Source organism: Amblyraja radiata, chromosome 46 (assembly GCF_010909765.2).
Source record: "Amblyraja radiata isolate CabotCenter1 chromosome 46, sAmbRad1.1.pri, whole genome shotgun sequence".
NCBI lineage: Eukaryota > Metazoa > Chordata > Chondrichthyes > Rajiformes > Rajidae > Amblyraja > Amblyraja radiata.
The window spans coordinates 861,011-875,379 of NC_046001.1; the positions used below are offsets into that span (position 1 = coordinate 861,011).

A 14,369-nucleotide genomic window follows, 5' to 3' on the forward strand; every position below is an offset into this window, starting at 1 on the left:
AAGCTCGTTAATTTGTTGCTCGAGACATGCTTATGGGGTTCGGGGATGGGTCACTGAATATCCCTGCGTCCCCTTGTCAGTGAAAATGGCCGGAAAAATCTGCGGCAGCTTATAGGACTTTGGTTAGGTCACATTGGTATATTGTGTGATGTCCTGATCGGCTCATTGCAGGAAGGCTGTGGAGGCTTTAGAGAGCGTGCAGAAGAAGTTTACCAGGATGCTGCCTGGATTGGAGGGTATTAGCTTTAAGGAGCAGTTGGACAAACGTCTGTTTATTTTCATAAAGAGCAATGAGAACTGAAAGGTGTTGGGGTATTTAATACGGAACCTCTGGCGAGCACAACCTCAGATGGATGACCTTAGCGTTGACTAAAAACAAAGATGGATTGGTTTCTGCGTATTAAAGGGTCTCAGGGCACATGGGTACAGTGCAGGGAAATTTGTCATTTGTTCCCCAGAGACGAGTGGTGGGATGACTTAGTTGGAGGGGACTTGCATAACCTAGTTTAGTTGAGTTTGTACCGAGGTACAGTGAAAAGCTTTTGTGTTGCGTGCTAACCAGTCAGCTGAAAGACAATACATGATTACAATCGAGCCGTTCACACTGTACAGATACACGATAAAGGGAATAGATAACAAGATAAACTCCAGTAAAGTCCGATTAAAGATAGCCTCCAATGAGGTAAATGGTAGGTCAGGTGTGGACCGCTCTCTAGTTGGTGAGTGGATGGTTCAATTGCTACGTAATGGAGGCTTCTGACCGCAAACATTCGTTGTGCTGATGGATTGATGGTTGCTGTCCAGCCTGTGTAATGTCCCTTCTCAAAGTGCTGAAAGGTGTCTTTTGTCTTCTGGTGTCAAGGTGCTGGCACAAGGCGTGATGTTGTTGTCAGCTACGACCCGCAGCAACTCCCACCGGAGAACTCCACCTTCATGGAGCGCACGTTTGTGTGTAAGATGCGATCTCTCCTCAACAGCTCCTCTGGCTACGTGGTAAGAAACAGTTCAAGTGCTGTATCTCGACTGAAGGGTTATTCAGGCTTTGGGGCGCACACTGGTGACTTCAATAAGCAGCTAGAATGCACACAGGATCACTGTCATGCAAATCTTCCACCCAGGTCTTGGTGAGACCACACCTGGAGTATTGTGTACAGTTTTGGTCTCCTAATCTGAGGAAAGACATTCTTGCCATAGAGGATTTGAGTATAGGAGCAGGGAGGTTCTACTGCAGTTGTACAGAGTCTTGGTGAGACCACACCTGGAGTATTGCGTACAGTTTTGGTCACCTAATCTGAGGAAAGACATTCTTGCCATAGAGGATTTGAGTATAGGAGCAGGGAGGTTCTACTGCAGTTGTACAGGGTCTTGGTGAGACCACACCTGGAGTATTGCGTACAGTTTTGGTCTCCTAATCTGAGGAAAGACATTCTTGCCATAGAGGGAGTACAGAGAAGGTTCACCAGACTGATTCCTGGGATGGCAGGACTTTCATATGAAGAAAGACTGGATAGACTCGGCTTGTACTCGAAAGAATTTAGAAGATTGAGGGGGGATCTTATAGAAACTTACAAAATTCTTAAGGGGTTGGACAGGCTAGATGCAGGAAGATTGTTCCCGATGTTGGGGAAGTCCAGAACAAGGGGTCACAGTTTAAGGATAAGGGGGAAATCTTTTAGGACCGAGATGAGAAAAACCTTTTTTTTTCACACACAGAGAGTGGTGAATCTGTGGAATTCTCTGCCACAGAAGGTAGTTGAGGCCACCGTTCATTGGCTATATTTAAGAGGGAGTTAGATGTGGCCCTTGTGGCTAAAGGGATCAGGGGGTATGGAGAGAAGGCAGGGATGGGATACTGAGTTGGATGATCAGCCATGATCATATTGAATGGCGAATGGTGCAGGCTCGAAGGGCCGAAGGGCCTCTACTCCTGCACCTATTGTCTATGTTTCTATGAAATAGTTCACCCCAGTATTGCCCTGACCCTGAGTTGCAGGGTGTAAATGCACCGCCTTTTATTGTGCCACTTTAGTAAGTGGCGGCAACATCTGGTTGCCAGATGTGTTTTACTTCCACACAGGACGTGGGCATTGTTGGAAACGTCACCATTCTTTGCTTTAATACCACAATAAAAGTAGAAACAAGCATGATACGGTGTCAGGAGGAAGTTGTTTCATGTCAAGAGGAAGTGGGTTGGGTGTGTTGGCGGAGGGAAGTGGAATGGGCATCACGTCATTAGGGAGCTGGGCGAGGTGCGCAGAGAGAGATCGTGGGCTAATCACGCAGTTAACACTGTTTGGGTGATTCTTGGCCTTTCAGAAGACAATTGTCAAAGACTGAGAGGGTTTTGATAGGTAGATCTTTAAGGGGCAACAATCACTCGCACAATGTGATTGAAAAGAATGAATCAATGTTTAGTTTAGTTTACAATAGTCACGTGTACCGAAGTACAGCGAAACGCCTTATTGTCACGAGCTATCCAGTCAGCAGAAAGACAATACATGATTACAATCGAGCCGTCCACAGTGTACAGATACAGGATAAAGGGAATAACGTTTAGTGCAAGATAAAGTCCAGTAAAGTCCGATTAAAGATAGTCCAAGTATCTCCAAAGAGGTCAGGACCGCTTTCTAGTTGGTGAGAGGACAGTTCAGTTGCCTGATAACAGCCGGGAAGAAACTGTTTATTGTATATGAGCTAACCTGGGATAGTCTAATGGTTCCCAGCTTGAGTTGCTCAGGCTTGTACCATTCTCTTCTTGAAGTAACACACTGGTTGAGTTAAAAGCTTTGTTTCTTTGCCCTCTCCGAGGCTCTCAGCATCGAAGGCAGACTGAAGTACCTCCATGGGCAGAACAAGCGGGCTGAAGATGGCTCCCTCCTCCCACCACAGCTGGCACTGTTTGCCATTGCAACCCCTCTCCAGGTGCCTTCCATCCTTGAAATCCGGACCCGGAGTGCTCTGTTTCAGACCAAACACAAACTCGACTTTTCACCTGTTGCCTGCGATGCAAAGTAGGTATTTTAAGGGGCTCTTTGTTGGCTCGTTGTGTGGTTGTTTCCATGGTGGTCGGGATGGACATTCTTGCTATTGAGGGAGGGCAGTGTAGGTTCACCAGGAACATTCCCGGGATGGCGGGACTGACATATGATGAAGGAATGGGTGGACTGGGCTTGTAGTATTCGCTGGAATTTAGATGGATGGGAGGGGATCTTATAAAAACATATAAAATTCTTGGAGGATTGGACAGGTTAGATGCAGGAAAAATGTTGCTGATATTGGGGAGAGTCCAGAACCAGGGGTCACAGTTTAAGAATAAGGGGTAGGCCATTTAGGACTGAGATGAGGAAACATTTTTTCACCCAGAGAGTTGTGAATTTGTTTAATTCTCTGCCACCAAAGGCAGTGGAGGCCAATTGACTGGATTTTTTCAAGAGAGAGTTAGATTTAGCTCTTCGGTCTAGCGGAGTCAGGGGATATGGGGAGAAAGCAGGAACGGGGTACTGATTGGGGATGATCAGCCATGATCACATTGAATGGCGGTGCTAGCTTGAAGGGCCGAATGGCCTCCTCCTGCACCTATTGTCTATGTTTCTATTACTGTCCTCTGTCCATTTAAAGATGTGCCTTGTATTTCTTGCAAAGCTTGATGAAGTATTTGGATGCTTACGGTAGTAAATGAAGGGAAATGGAAATAGGAGTGTATCAGGTAGTCCATAAAGCTGTGATGAAGATCGCTCTCAGCATGGAGCCGTGCAGGATTCTGCTCGCAGTGATCGTTCAGTAATTCACTCGTTCTTCTCTTGTGTGATTTGTGGAATGTGGCTGGTGTTTCTATGAGATGTTGACCCTTTTCCTGCTTTCTTTCTTTCCTCGTTTCCAGGGCTCGAATTGTGCTGGGTTACTCTGAACTGGAGCTGTGCATGAGAGGCTCGGGATACCAGTTCATCCATGCTCACGATATGCTGTACTGTGCTGACAACCATGTTCGCTGTAAGTGGGGAGGGAATCGCCATCCGCCATTTTATGAATTTTCCATCCGCCATTTTATGAATTTTCCATCCGCCATTTTATTTACAGTGGCTTATAATTGACAACTTAAATAGTGACAATAGTCGCATGATAGCGACTCAATTACTTAAATGTCAGATGTGCCGAAGTCGATGAGAAAATTATTTAGTTTATTTAGAGATGCAGCACGGAAACAGGCCCTTCGGCCCACCGAGTCCGCGCCGGCCAGCGATCACCACACACTGACACTATCCTACACCCACTAGGGACAGTTTACATTTATACCCAGCTAATTAACCTACAAACCTGCACGTCTTTGGAGTGTGGGAGGAAACCGAAGATCTCGGAGAAAACCCACGTAGGTCACAGAGAGAAGGTACGGACAACACCCGTAGTTAGGATGGAACCCGGGTCTCCGGCGCTGGGCCACCCTCTGTGATGTGACCACATTTTGTGTAAATTGAATCCTCATCTAATGCTACGGTGCTAATCGCCACAGAAGGAGCACTGTCATTGATGTTGTTCTTCAGGTGGGATGTTGAGTGAAGCTCCTTTCTACCCATCTGTGGTTGTAAAGAAACAGGCCCTTCGGCCCACTGGGCTATCAACCACCTATTTACACTAATCCCCACTTTATTCTCCGTACATTCCCATCAACTCACTCCACATTCTACCACACGCCTACACTAGGGGCAATATACAGTGGCTGATTAACCTACCAACCCAAGTGTGTTTGGGATGTGGTGGGGAAAGGCAGGGGAGCTCGCCTCGTGTCCTGACTAATATTCATTCTTCAAGCAAGGTTATCAAAATTGATTAAAAAACAGTCCTCATGCCCCTGAATTTCGGACACTGCCACCATGGCTATATTTCAGAAAGTACTTCATGACTGTAAAGCTCGGCCCGAGGTCGTGAACAGCACTGTAACTTTCCTTTCTGTTTTACACTTCCTGCCCACACTACGGTGCCTGGTCTGGGCTGTTTACAGTCATAGAGTGATACAGCGTGGATACAGGCCCTTCTGCCCAACTTACCCACACCGGCCAAGAATGTCCCATCTACACTAGTCCCATCTGCCCGCGTTTGGTCCATATCCCTCCAAACCTGTCCTATCCATGTACCTGTCTAACTGTTTCTTAAATGTTGGGATAGTCCCAGCCTCAACTACCTTCTCTGGCAGCTTGTTCTATACACCCACCACCCTCTGTGTGGAAAAGTTACCCCTCAGATTCCTATCAAATCTTTTCCCCCTTCACCTTGAACCTGTGTCCTCTGGTCCTCGATTCCCCTACTCTGGGCAAGAGACTCTGTGCATCTACCCGATCTATTCCTCTCATGATTTTATACACCTCTGTAAGATCACCCCTCATGTTGCTGGCAGCTTGTTCCATACACCCACCACCCTCTGTGCAGAAAAAAGTGGTTTCTAACCATTCACTTGTGTCTTCCCCAGTGATGAAGACAGGAGAGAGTGGATTAACTATCTTCAGACTACTGACGAAGCAGAACGTCTGGATCTGGGTGCAGGCAGATGCTCGAACTGTCTATAAGAATGGGCAGCCAGATTGCATCATCGCAAAGCAGAGACTCTTAACGTATGTAGACTGAAGATCTTCATGTGATTTTGTTGATGCTGTTAAAGTTTGTGTATACTGTTCAGTCAACATTTTGGCAAGTATGGCAAGCACTTATTTCACGATTAGATGTGGTAGCAAGGACCGAAAATTTACCTGCGTCTTGGAGGCGGAAGGTTAGATTGTTCGCCAAGAAGGATAATAATAATAATAATGATGGATGGGATTTATATAGCGCCTTTCTAATACTCAAGGCGCTTTACATCGCATTATTCATTCACTCCTCAGTCACACTCGGTGGTGGTAAGCTACTTCTGTAGCCACAGCTGCCCTGGGGCAGACTGACGGAAGCGTGGCTGCCAATCTGCGCCTACGGCCCCTCCGACCACCACCAATCACTCGCACACATTCACACACAGGCAAAGGTGGGTGAAGTGTCTTGCCCAAGGACACAACGACAGTATGCACTCCAAGCGGGATTCGAACCGGCTACCTTCCGGTTGCCAGCCGAACACTTAGCCCATTGTGCCATCTGTCGTCCCAGATGGATAGACTTGGCTATTCCTCAGTACAGCGGGTGTAAAAGGACAGCATTGCTGAGTGGGGGGGGGGGGGGGGGGGGGGGAGGGGGTGGGGGGGCTGGGGAGAGTAATAAAACTATCCTGGTCTAATTCTTCTTTTCGTGTCCATCTTGTTACAAATGTTCACCTCGCTGTCATCGTCCGTCCTGAAAAGGACGCAAGCTTCCGGTGACCATCAGTGGCAGCCATCACTTGTGGCAATATATGATGGTGGTGGCAGAATTAGCTCAGGATACTTCCAGTTTCCAGCCCTACCACGTGGACTTTTCTGCTATGGGGGCCACTGTCCTGGTTGTTCAACATTACTGGTTGGGATTATGCGACGTATGGGTTACCAGTCCCGCAGGTTGGGAGGCCGAGACTAACTTATCCCTAGACATGAGTTCAAATCCCACTCTTGCAACTGGGGATGACCTTTAGTTATTTAAATAACTGGATATGAAGTGTGAGTAGAACTACCTTCTGCCATAAAGACCCCTCCGCTTTGCCCATGTCCTTCAGGGAAGTACATTTTCCATCCTTGCCCAATCTGGTGTAAATATGACTCCAAACTATCCTCTGAATAGGCGTGGTCAGCTGGTTTGATTCAGGGTAATTAGGGATAGGGATTAAATGCCGGTCTTGCCACAGAATTTTTAAGGTGGGGTTTGACAAATAATTGATTCGTAAGAGTGTGAAGGGTTACGGGGAGAAGGCAGGAGAATGGGGCTGAGAGGGGAAGATAGATCAGCCGTGATTGAATGGTGGAATGGACTTGATGGGCCGAATCCTATGACATGGATTTATGAATGAAGTGGGAATAGTTGCAAATGTGTGTTTGATAGTTGCCATGGTCTTGGTGGGCTGAAGGGCCTGTTTCCATGCTGGGTGACTATGAATAAGTTGATAGTGAACCTTTCTGTCACATTGATCTTGCGTTATGCCTTGCCTATGCGTCCTCCCGCAATAACTCATGCAGAGATGCACTTCTGCTATTTTCCCACAGGGATAAAGAAGGGATGGATCACTTTCAGAAACGTACAATGCCATTCCAACTACCGTTCTCAACGGGAGAGGCTGCCTTGTACGACAACAGTTCCCCTCTGCTCGGGCTCACCAACCCCTTTCCGCCTGAGAACGGTAATCCCGGCATGGTGCAGAATGGATGTGTGGATCCCAACTCACTCCTTGGGGCCATGATGAGCCAAGACCAGGCGGTGTACATCAGCCACCCGGCAGTGGAACCCAAGTACTCGTTCAGCCGAATTGGCGGAGCGGTTGCCAGCGCTTCAGCAGCCAGTACACCATGCTCGCCAAACGGGGAGCACAATGTGAAAAAGGAAGATCCCAGCAGTAAGCAGGAAGATGATCTGTTGTCCATATTGGATGACATCTTTCAAAGTGACAATGGCGATGGGTTAGCTGGGCTGCCCAATGTATTGGAGAGCTTGGCACCAGAAGACTTGGAGCTCATGCATTGGGTGGAGAACACATTGAAGATGGACATGGATACAGAATGCTCCCTGAACGACATGGTGACTAACGACCAGGTTTTGTCCTATGTCCATGAATCACTGAAGCAGAAGGAGATGAATGGGCAGAGTTTGCACCAGCCGACTGGAGTGAAAGATAATTTGGGCACAGGGGACCAATTGCCTGAATGCTCGGGAATGTCACAGAGGCAAAGTAACCGGTCACCCCAGACGGCGTCACTGCACTTGCACCAGAGCCTGCCATCGTCAATCCCTCAACAGCCCTCCAAGGCAAGGTACTTGCCCCAAGAAGCCACGCGACGTTGTAATGGGGCACAACGCATGCCCCAGCAGGACTTGTTCCAACAACAGAACATGCATTGGTCCCATTCGCGGCAGCAGCAGTATGCCTCTGGCCCCATGCAGCAGCAATATGTACAGCAGCATGTCCTGCACAAGCAGCGGGCTGCAAGACCAAGCCTTCAACTGCAGCAGCACGGGCAGCCACGCGACCGGCAACTCCCCGCGCAGTACTACAACCGACAGCCGCACCATTATCACCAACAGTCCAGCGATCCCAGCCCATCCCCAGTCACCGGACACAATCCAGCTGCCTCAACCAACTGCAGCGTCAGCTATGGATACATGAGGGCTGCACAGAGCTGTAGGGTCAACTCACAGCACAACGCACCCCTCTTTAATTCACCATCCAGTGCCCCTCCCTGCGTTCCTGCTCCTCCACAGAGCAACAGACTGGACTTCAGTCACCCAAGCAGTGCACTAGCTAGTCACGCACACGAGACTTGCAGTCAAATGGACTGGCTCGCTGGTGCCAACCAGCCAAACGGGACGGCATTCCCACTTTTCAGCTCCACCGCACCCTGTGTGGGTGGGAAGCAGACAAACCTTACCGCATTCCACCCCGCAACAACCGTCCCGTTGTCTCATATGAACAAGTGCTCACACTTACACCCCGAGGAACAAAACAGCTGGTGCGCTGTTGATCTATACAAGGTAAGCCCAAGATTTTGTATATTTGAAACCAAAAACACAATGGTTACCTAACACTGACTGTCTTATCAGATCTGCTGGGGTTTTGATTTGGGGTTTTTCATTGTGAGATCTGGACTAGGCCTAGATTCAGCCCACACTGGAGAAAGTTGAGGTAAATTGGAGCATTCTGGGCACTCAAGAATCCTTTGGACTTTCAATGCCCTCTTGTAGAGAGAGCCTGTTAAAAACAGAGCTCTTTCCTGGTATTTTGAAAATGTGGAATTCTCCTTCCCGTTTGGTTATGGATGTTCAGAGAACTGAACTGTTCGGGACCACGACTGATGGATTTGTATTGGACAAGGATAGCAAGGAATGGAGTTGAGGTTGGGTGAGCAATGAGTTGATTGAGTTAAAGGGTAAATGACTTAAAGGGCAAATAGTCGACTACATTCCCGATGAAGACGCTTGAGAATTTTGAGATTGACCAGCACCCGCCATCTTGGTATGCAAAACTGCTATCTTTCACTTGTGATGGCTTTGGCTGGACAGGGACTGCATTGACCACCTTGAATGATGATGAATCCCTTGTGCCGGGAGAGGAGGTGAGTGACCTCGATTGCTCAACGGTCCCAGCCTTGCCGGGGTGCAGGATGCTTGGCCGAGCAACTCCAAATGTATTCATTCTTGAGGAATTATTTCCGTGAAGCACAATGAAAGGGCAAATTAGGGCGGAAGAAAATTGTGAAAATTGACCAAATCCGGTTCACTCTCAAAATTAAATGTTGCAAAAAGGGGAAAAAAGAGACAATGAGCTCGGAATCTATTATTATGCTTAAAATGGTGTTAACCACCGATGGAACCTATTCTGAGGTAATAATCTTTGACTTCCTCGTTCGTGTTCAGTAATTCCCCTTTCAATGTGCAGTGTAGTCCGCATTTTCTACCTAGAACGACATCGCTTCCTCTTATAAAACCTTGCGGCCCAATTTAGTGGCAGAGCTGGCATCCAGGTGGAGACCATCGGAGGTTGATTAGCTGGTTCTGCATAAGACGGGCACTTTGAAACACAGGGCCTTTCAACTTTGCAGTTGGTGCAGATCCTCCTGCACAGTGTGTCGGGATCCAAGTCCAATCCCAACATGACCTGGAATGGTCATAAATCCCGACCTCTCCAGTGATGCCCACATCCCATGAACGAATACTTAATGAAAACTTACAAAATTCTTAAGGGGTTGGACAGGCTAGATGCAGGAAGATTGCTCCCGATGTTGGGGAAGTCCAGGACAAGGGGTCACAGCTTAAGGATAAGGGGGAAATCCTTTAAAACCAAGATGAGAAGAACTTTTTTCACACAGAGAGTGGTGAATCTCTGGAACTCCCTGCCACAGAGGGTAGTCGAGGCCAGTTCATTGGCTATATTTAAGAGGGAGTTAGATGTGGCCCTTGTGGCTAAGGGGATCAGAGGGTATGGAGAGAAGGCAGGTACGGGATACTGAGTTGGATGATCAGCCATGATCATATTGAATGGCGGTGCAGGCTCGAAGGGCCGAATGGCCTACTCCTGCACCTAATTTTGTATGTTTGTAATACAAAGAGTTCCCAAAGAAATATTTGTGGGAACACACGAAGAATAAACAGAACAATGTTGGGGCGCAAAAGGTGAAATAGTTGAAGGGTCTCGCCCCAAAAAGTCACCCATTCCTTCTCTCCAGAGACGCTGCCTGTCCCGCTGAGTTACTCCAGCCCAATACTGTGGAGGTGCTGGTTTTCAGACGCCTGCCTATTCTGGAGAAAACTCGGAAGTGCCAGAAACAGATACACTGTCCATTTACCTTGTTGCTGTTTGTTTGATTTTACTCTTATGCAAAATGGTTGTCAAGTTTGTTTACATAATAGAAACACTGAACTTCATAGCAACCAATCGCACGTGAAATGCTTCCTGACATTTCTGAGCGATGTGGTCAGCAATATTAAGTCTTTTTTAATTGACCGAGCAGAGGAGCTGCTTGTGTATTTCTTCATGGGCTAGAGAGTGCAGAAACCCCAACCTTAATACCTCGACTGCTGTAGGGACGTGCCCAATTCCCTGACACGACTGATTATGCTACCGAGACACCCAGCCACTTGACGATTTCTAACTGAAAGAAACGTTGCAAGCAAACAGAGCACAACACTTTGGGAAAGAAAGCAAGACTTGCATTTGCGTGGCTCCTTTCAAAGTGCCCATGACAACAAAGGACTTGTCAAGTGCAGTCACTGATGGAACGTCGGGAATGCAACAGTTAATGTGTACATAGCCAGTCACCGCAAATAGCAATGTAATAATAATCAGAATATCTGGTCATTATCGGGTAAAAGGTACAGAGGTGTGAAAACACACACCTCCAGATTCAGGGACAGTTTCTTCTCAGCTGTTACCAGGTAACCGAACCATCCTATCACCAACAAGAGAGCGGTCCTGATTTACTGGACCCTACGTCATTGGAGACCTTCGGACTATCTTTGATCGGACTTTATCTTGCACTAAACGTTATTCCCTTTATCATGTATCTGTACACTGTGGACGGCTCGATTGTAATCATGTGATGTCTTTCCGCTGACTGTTTAGCACGCAACAAAAGCTTCTCACTGTACCTCGGTACACGTGACAATAAACTAAACTGAAGGTAAATCCTTCAGGCTGTGATGCGATTGACCTCCCCATCCTCTGCAAGTTGCGGCCTGGGAATTATCACCAGTGGCTTCTCTTTCTGCGTCTCCATTGCTACCTCTGGTGTTCCCAAGGATATGTTCTTCATGCCGCCTTTCGGAAACTTCGCCTGAAAACACACCTCCAGTTTCCACGCATCTCACCGCCACCTCTCTCCACCCTTACACTGCCTCCACACTGTGTGCCGAATGTCCTACTCTAGATGAATGTGACTTTCTTCCAAATGTTAGGAATGCCAAAGACATGTCCTACAGTCCCCACCGCATACATCTGTAGCCCTGCTCGGACTTTCTCTCTTCTCCCAGCAGTATGAGATTGACAAAAGTCTTAGTGGGCAAAGAGTGAGGTATTGCAAACATTCATAGTGTCTGAATTCAAATTAATTGATCTGCCAGTTGACCTCAGTGATTAACTTTCCAAAGAGAATGGGGCCAGGTAGGAGGCAGGTGTATAAAAGTGCCTCTGATAACATCTATCTAATTTTCTTTTATAGATGGCAGAGGATTCCAAAGGCATTCTAGGCTTTCACCCGACTATGAATGGGACCCCTATTTTTGGCAATGGCTCTGCACAATAATGGACCATCAGGCTTTCTGTGAAAGGATCTGACACCTATTGTTCCATAAACTTGAGGCCCCAACGTCTGCTTGGCAACCAGCAAAGACTCCTCTGGGCAAACCCGATCCTTATCCAAAGGTTGGCTTTTTAGATTTTTCTTCAGAAGATTTTTCTCAAGCGGAGGCTTAAGATTGTCAAAAAGTGAACGCTGTGAATAGTACTCAACTTGGGTGGCCTCCTGCAACAGGAAGTGGCAGTGCTCTGGAAGTAACCACAGCAAGACAACACGATTCATCGTTGCAGCCTTAAAGGAAGATTTTCATCAAATGTTTGCTTTGGTAGATGGCATTTTGGAGGACAACCTTTCTTTAGTTAAGATATCCAGCTCTTGAATACACCAGGCTGGATTTAATTTGCCAGGTTTGCTTGCAGAAAGCTAAGTTGCACCTTGAATGGCAGAAGGTTCTTTAAAAGCACAAGGATTGGTGTCGGGCAGTAGGAAACCGAAATCAGCCCTGGACCAAAGTTTGAAAGCATCTTAATGTTGGGGGACTTTTAAGACCATTCTTAAGCACTGTAAAGTCTTTGAGAATTAAATTAATGCTTTGTTTTGCAAAAGACATTGTGCACTGAGGATCTGAACTGCAATAGGCTGTGTGACAATCATGCAATCTGCTGAAATTCCTTCAGGGGGATTTCTTCAAGAGTGAGCACTGTTTCCCTTTGAAAACAAAAAGCACAGCCTTGAAAAGAAACTTGTTTCAAAGTAATGTCGGCTTGCTCCTTTCACTCTTTTCTGAGTTGGAAAGGGATTCCTATAAACATATATATAGAGGACAATGAGTGGGAGCTGACAGCAAGACACACACACTGTGTGGATATCCTTGTTTAATGCCCTGTAACGTTTATAGTACAAAGGAGTCCCTCACAAAACCAAATGAACTAGTGAGCTCCTAACCTCTAACCTGGATCAATGCTATCTTACAATCAATTGACAGTCAAGGACCATGTAACCTCAAGTGCCTTATACATTATATACTCTCCACTCGAAAGAATGCTCCCTAATCCCTTCCTTCCCCATCAGATCAAAAGCTCCAGTATGTTTCTAATCCACAAAGCAGTAATGAATATTCTTAGGTACACAAAAATGCTGGAGAAACTCAGCGGGTGCAGCAGCATCTATGGAGCGAAGGAAATAGGCAACGCTTTGGGCCGAAACCCGAAGGAAACAGGCAACGTTTCGGGCCGAAACCCGAAGGAAACAGGCAACGTTTCGGGCCGAAACCCATAGGAAACAGGCAACGTTTCTGGCCGAAACCCATAGGAAACAGGCAACGTTTCGGGCCGAAACCCATAGGAAACAGGCAACGTTTCGGGCCGAAACCCATAGGAAACAGGCAACGTTTCGGGACGAAACCCAAAGGGTTTCGTCCCGAAACGTTACCTATTTCCTTCGCTCCATAGACGCTGCTGCACCCGCTGAGTTTCTCCAGCATTTTTGTCTACCTTCGATTTTCCAGCATCTGCAGTTCCTTCTTGAACAATGAATATTCTTAGTCAGTCAGGGTTTGATGTCTCCAAATCTTGCATCTTGAAACATTTCTAACTGGGCAATGAAGAGATTATGGAGAGGGTCTTTAAGTTTGCAATCCTTGCTGAATCAATTGTGCTGCTGTAACTTGTATTTTGGCACAAAAACGTCTGTTGTCACCCGTAAAATGGACCTTTGTTCTCATATCAAAACTGACAATTTATACAGGAATATTTTGGTTGCATCTGGATATTTCAAATAGTGCAGAATTAGGTAAATAAAAAACTAATGATCTTAAATTATTGACTAATCAATCTTTGATAGTCTGTTTCTCTTAACTGAATAATGCTATTCCCACAATCGCAGTTCATAGAAACATAGAAAATAGGTGCAGGAGTAGAGGCCATTCGGCCCTTCGAGCCTGCACCGCCATTCAATATGATCATGGCTGATCATCCAACTCAGTATCCCATCCCTGCCTTCTCTCCAGACCCCCTGATCCCTTTAGCCACAAGGACCACATCTAACTCCCTCTTAAATATAGCCAATGAACTGTGTGGCCTCAACTACCTTCTGTGGCAGAGAATTCCACAGATTCACCACTCTCTGTGTGTGTGAAAAAAAATGTTTTTCTCATCTCGGTCCTAAAAGACTTCCCTCTTATCCTTAAACTGTGGCCCCTTGTTCTGGACTTCCCCAACATCGGGAACAATCTTCCTGCATCTAGCCTGCCCAACCCCTTAAGAATTTTGTAAGTTTCTATAAGATCCCCCCTCAATCTTCTCCCAACCTGTCCCAGTCTTCCCAGCCATACCTGTATCTTTCCGTCACCCCACTTGGCTCCTGAGTTCTGAAGCCAGGACCCATTCCCTCCTCCACCCCAACACCATTCCCCAAACCCAAGCCTCAGGATAATGCTGTCCATTAACTGCTTACCAACAGCTGTGTGGCTCGCTGAGGACC

The 14,369-nt window shown here is 46.9% G+C and overlaps 1 protein-coding gene across 1 annotated transcript in view; it reads left to right on the plus strand.

The window, feature by feature from the left end:
• LOC116968744 (aryl hydrocarbon receptor-like) overlaps positions 1-13,794 on the plus strand; it is a 51,100-nt gene extending 37,306 nt beyond the window's left edge. Inside the window, exons 6-12 of the mRNA XM_033015552.1 lie at positions 863-993; positions 2,809-3,011; positions 3,881-3,990; positions 5,462-5,603; positions 7,149-8,628; positions 11,811-13,012; positions 13,433-13,794. Of these exons, the coding sequence (XP_032871443.1) occupies positions 863-993; positions 2,809-3,011; positions 3,881-3,990; positions 5,462-5,603; positions 7,149-8,628; positions 11,811-11,894 (2,150 nt within the window). The 3' untranslated portion in view covers positions 11,895-13,012; positions 13,433-13,794. The remainder of the gene's footprint in view (positions 1-862; positions 994-2,808; positions 3,012-3,880; positions 3,991-5,461; positions 5,604-7,148; positions 8,629-11,810; positions 13,013-13,432) is intronic.
• Positions 13,795-14,369: the final 575 nt, after the last annotated feature.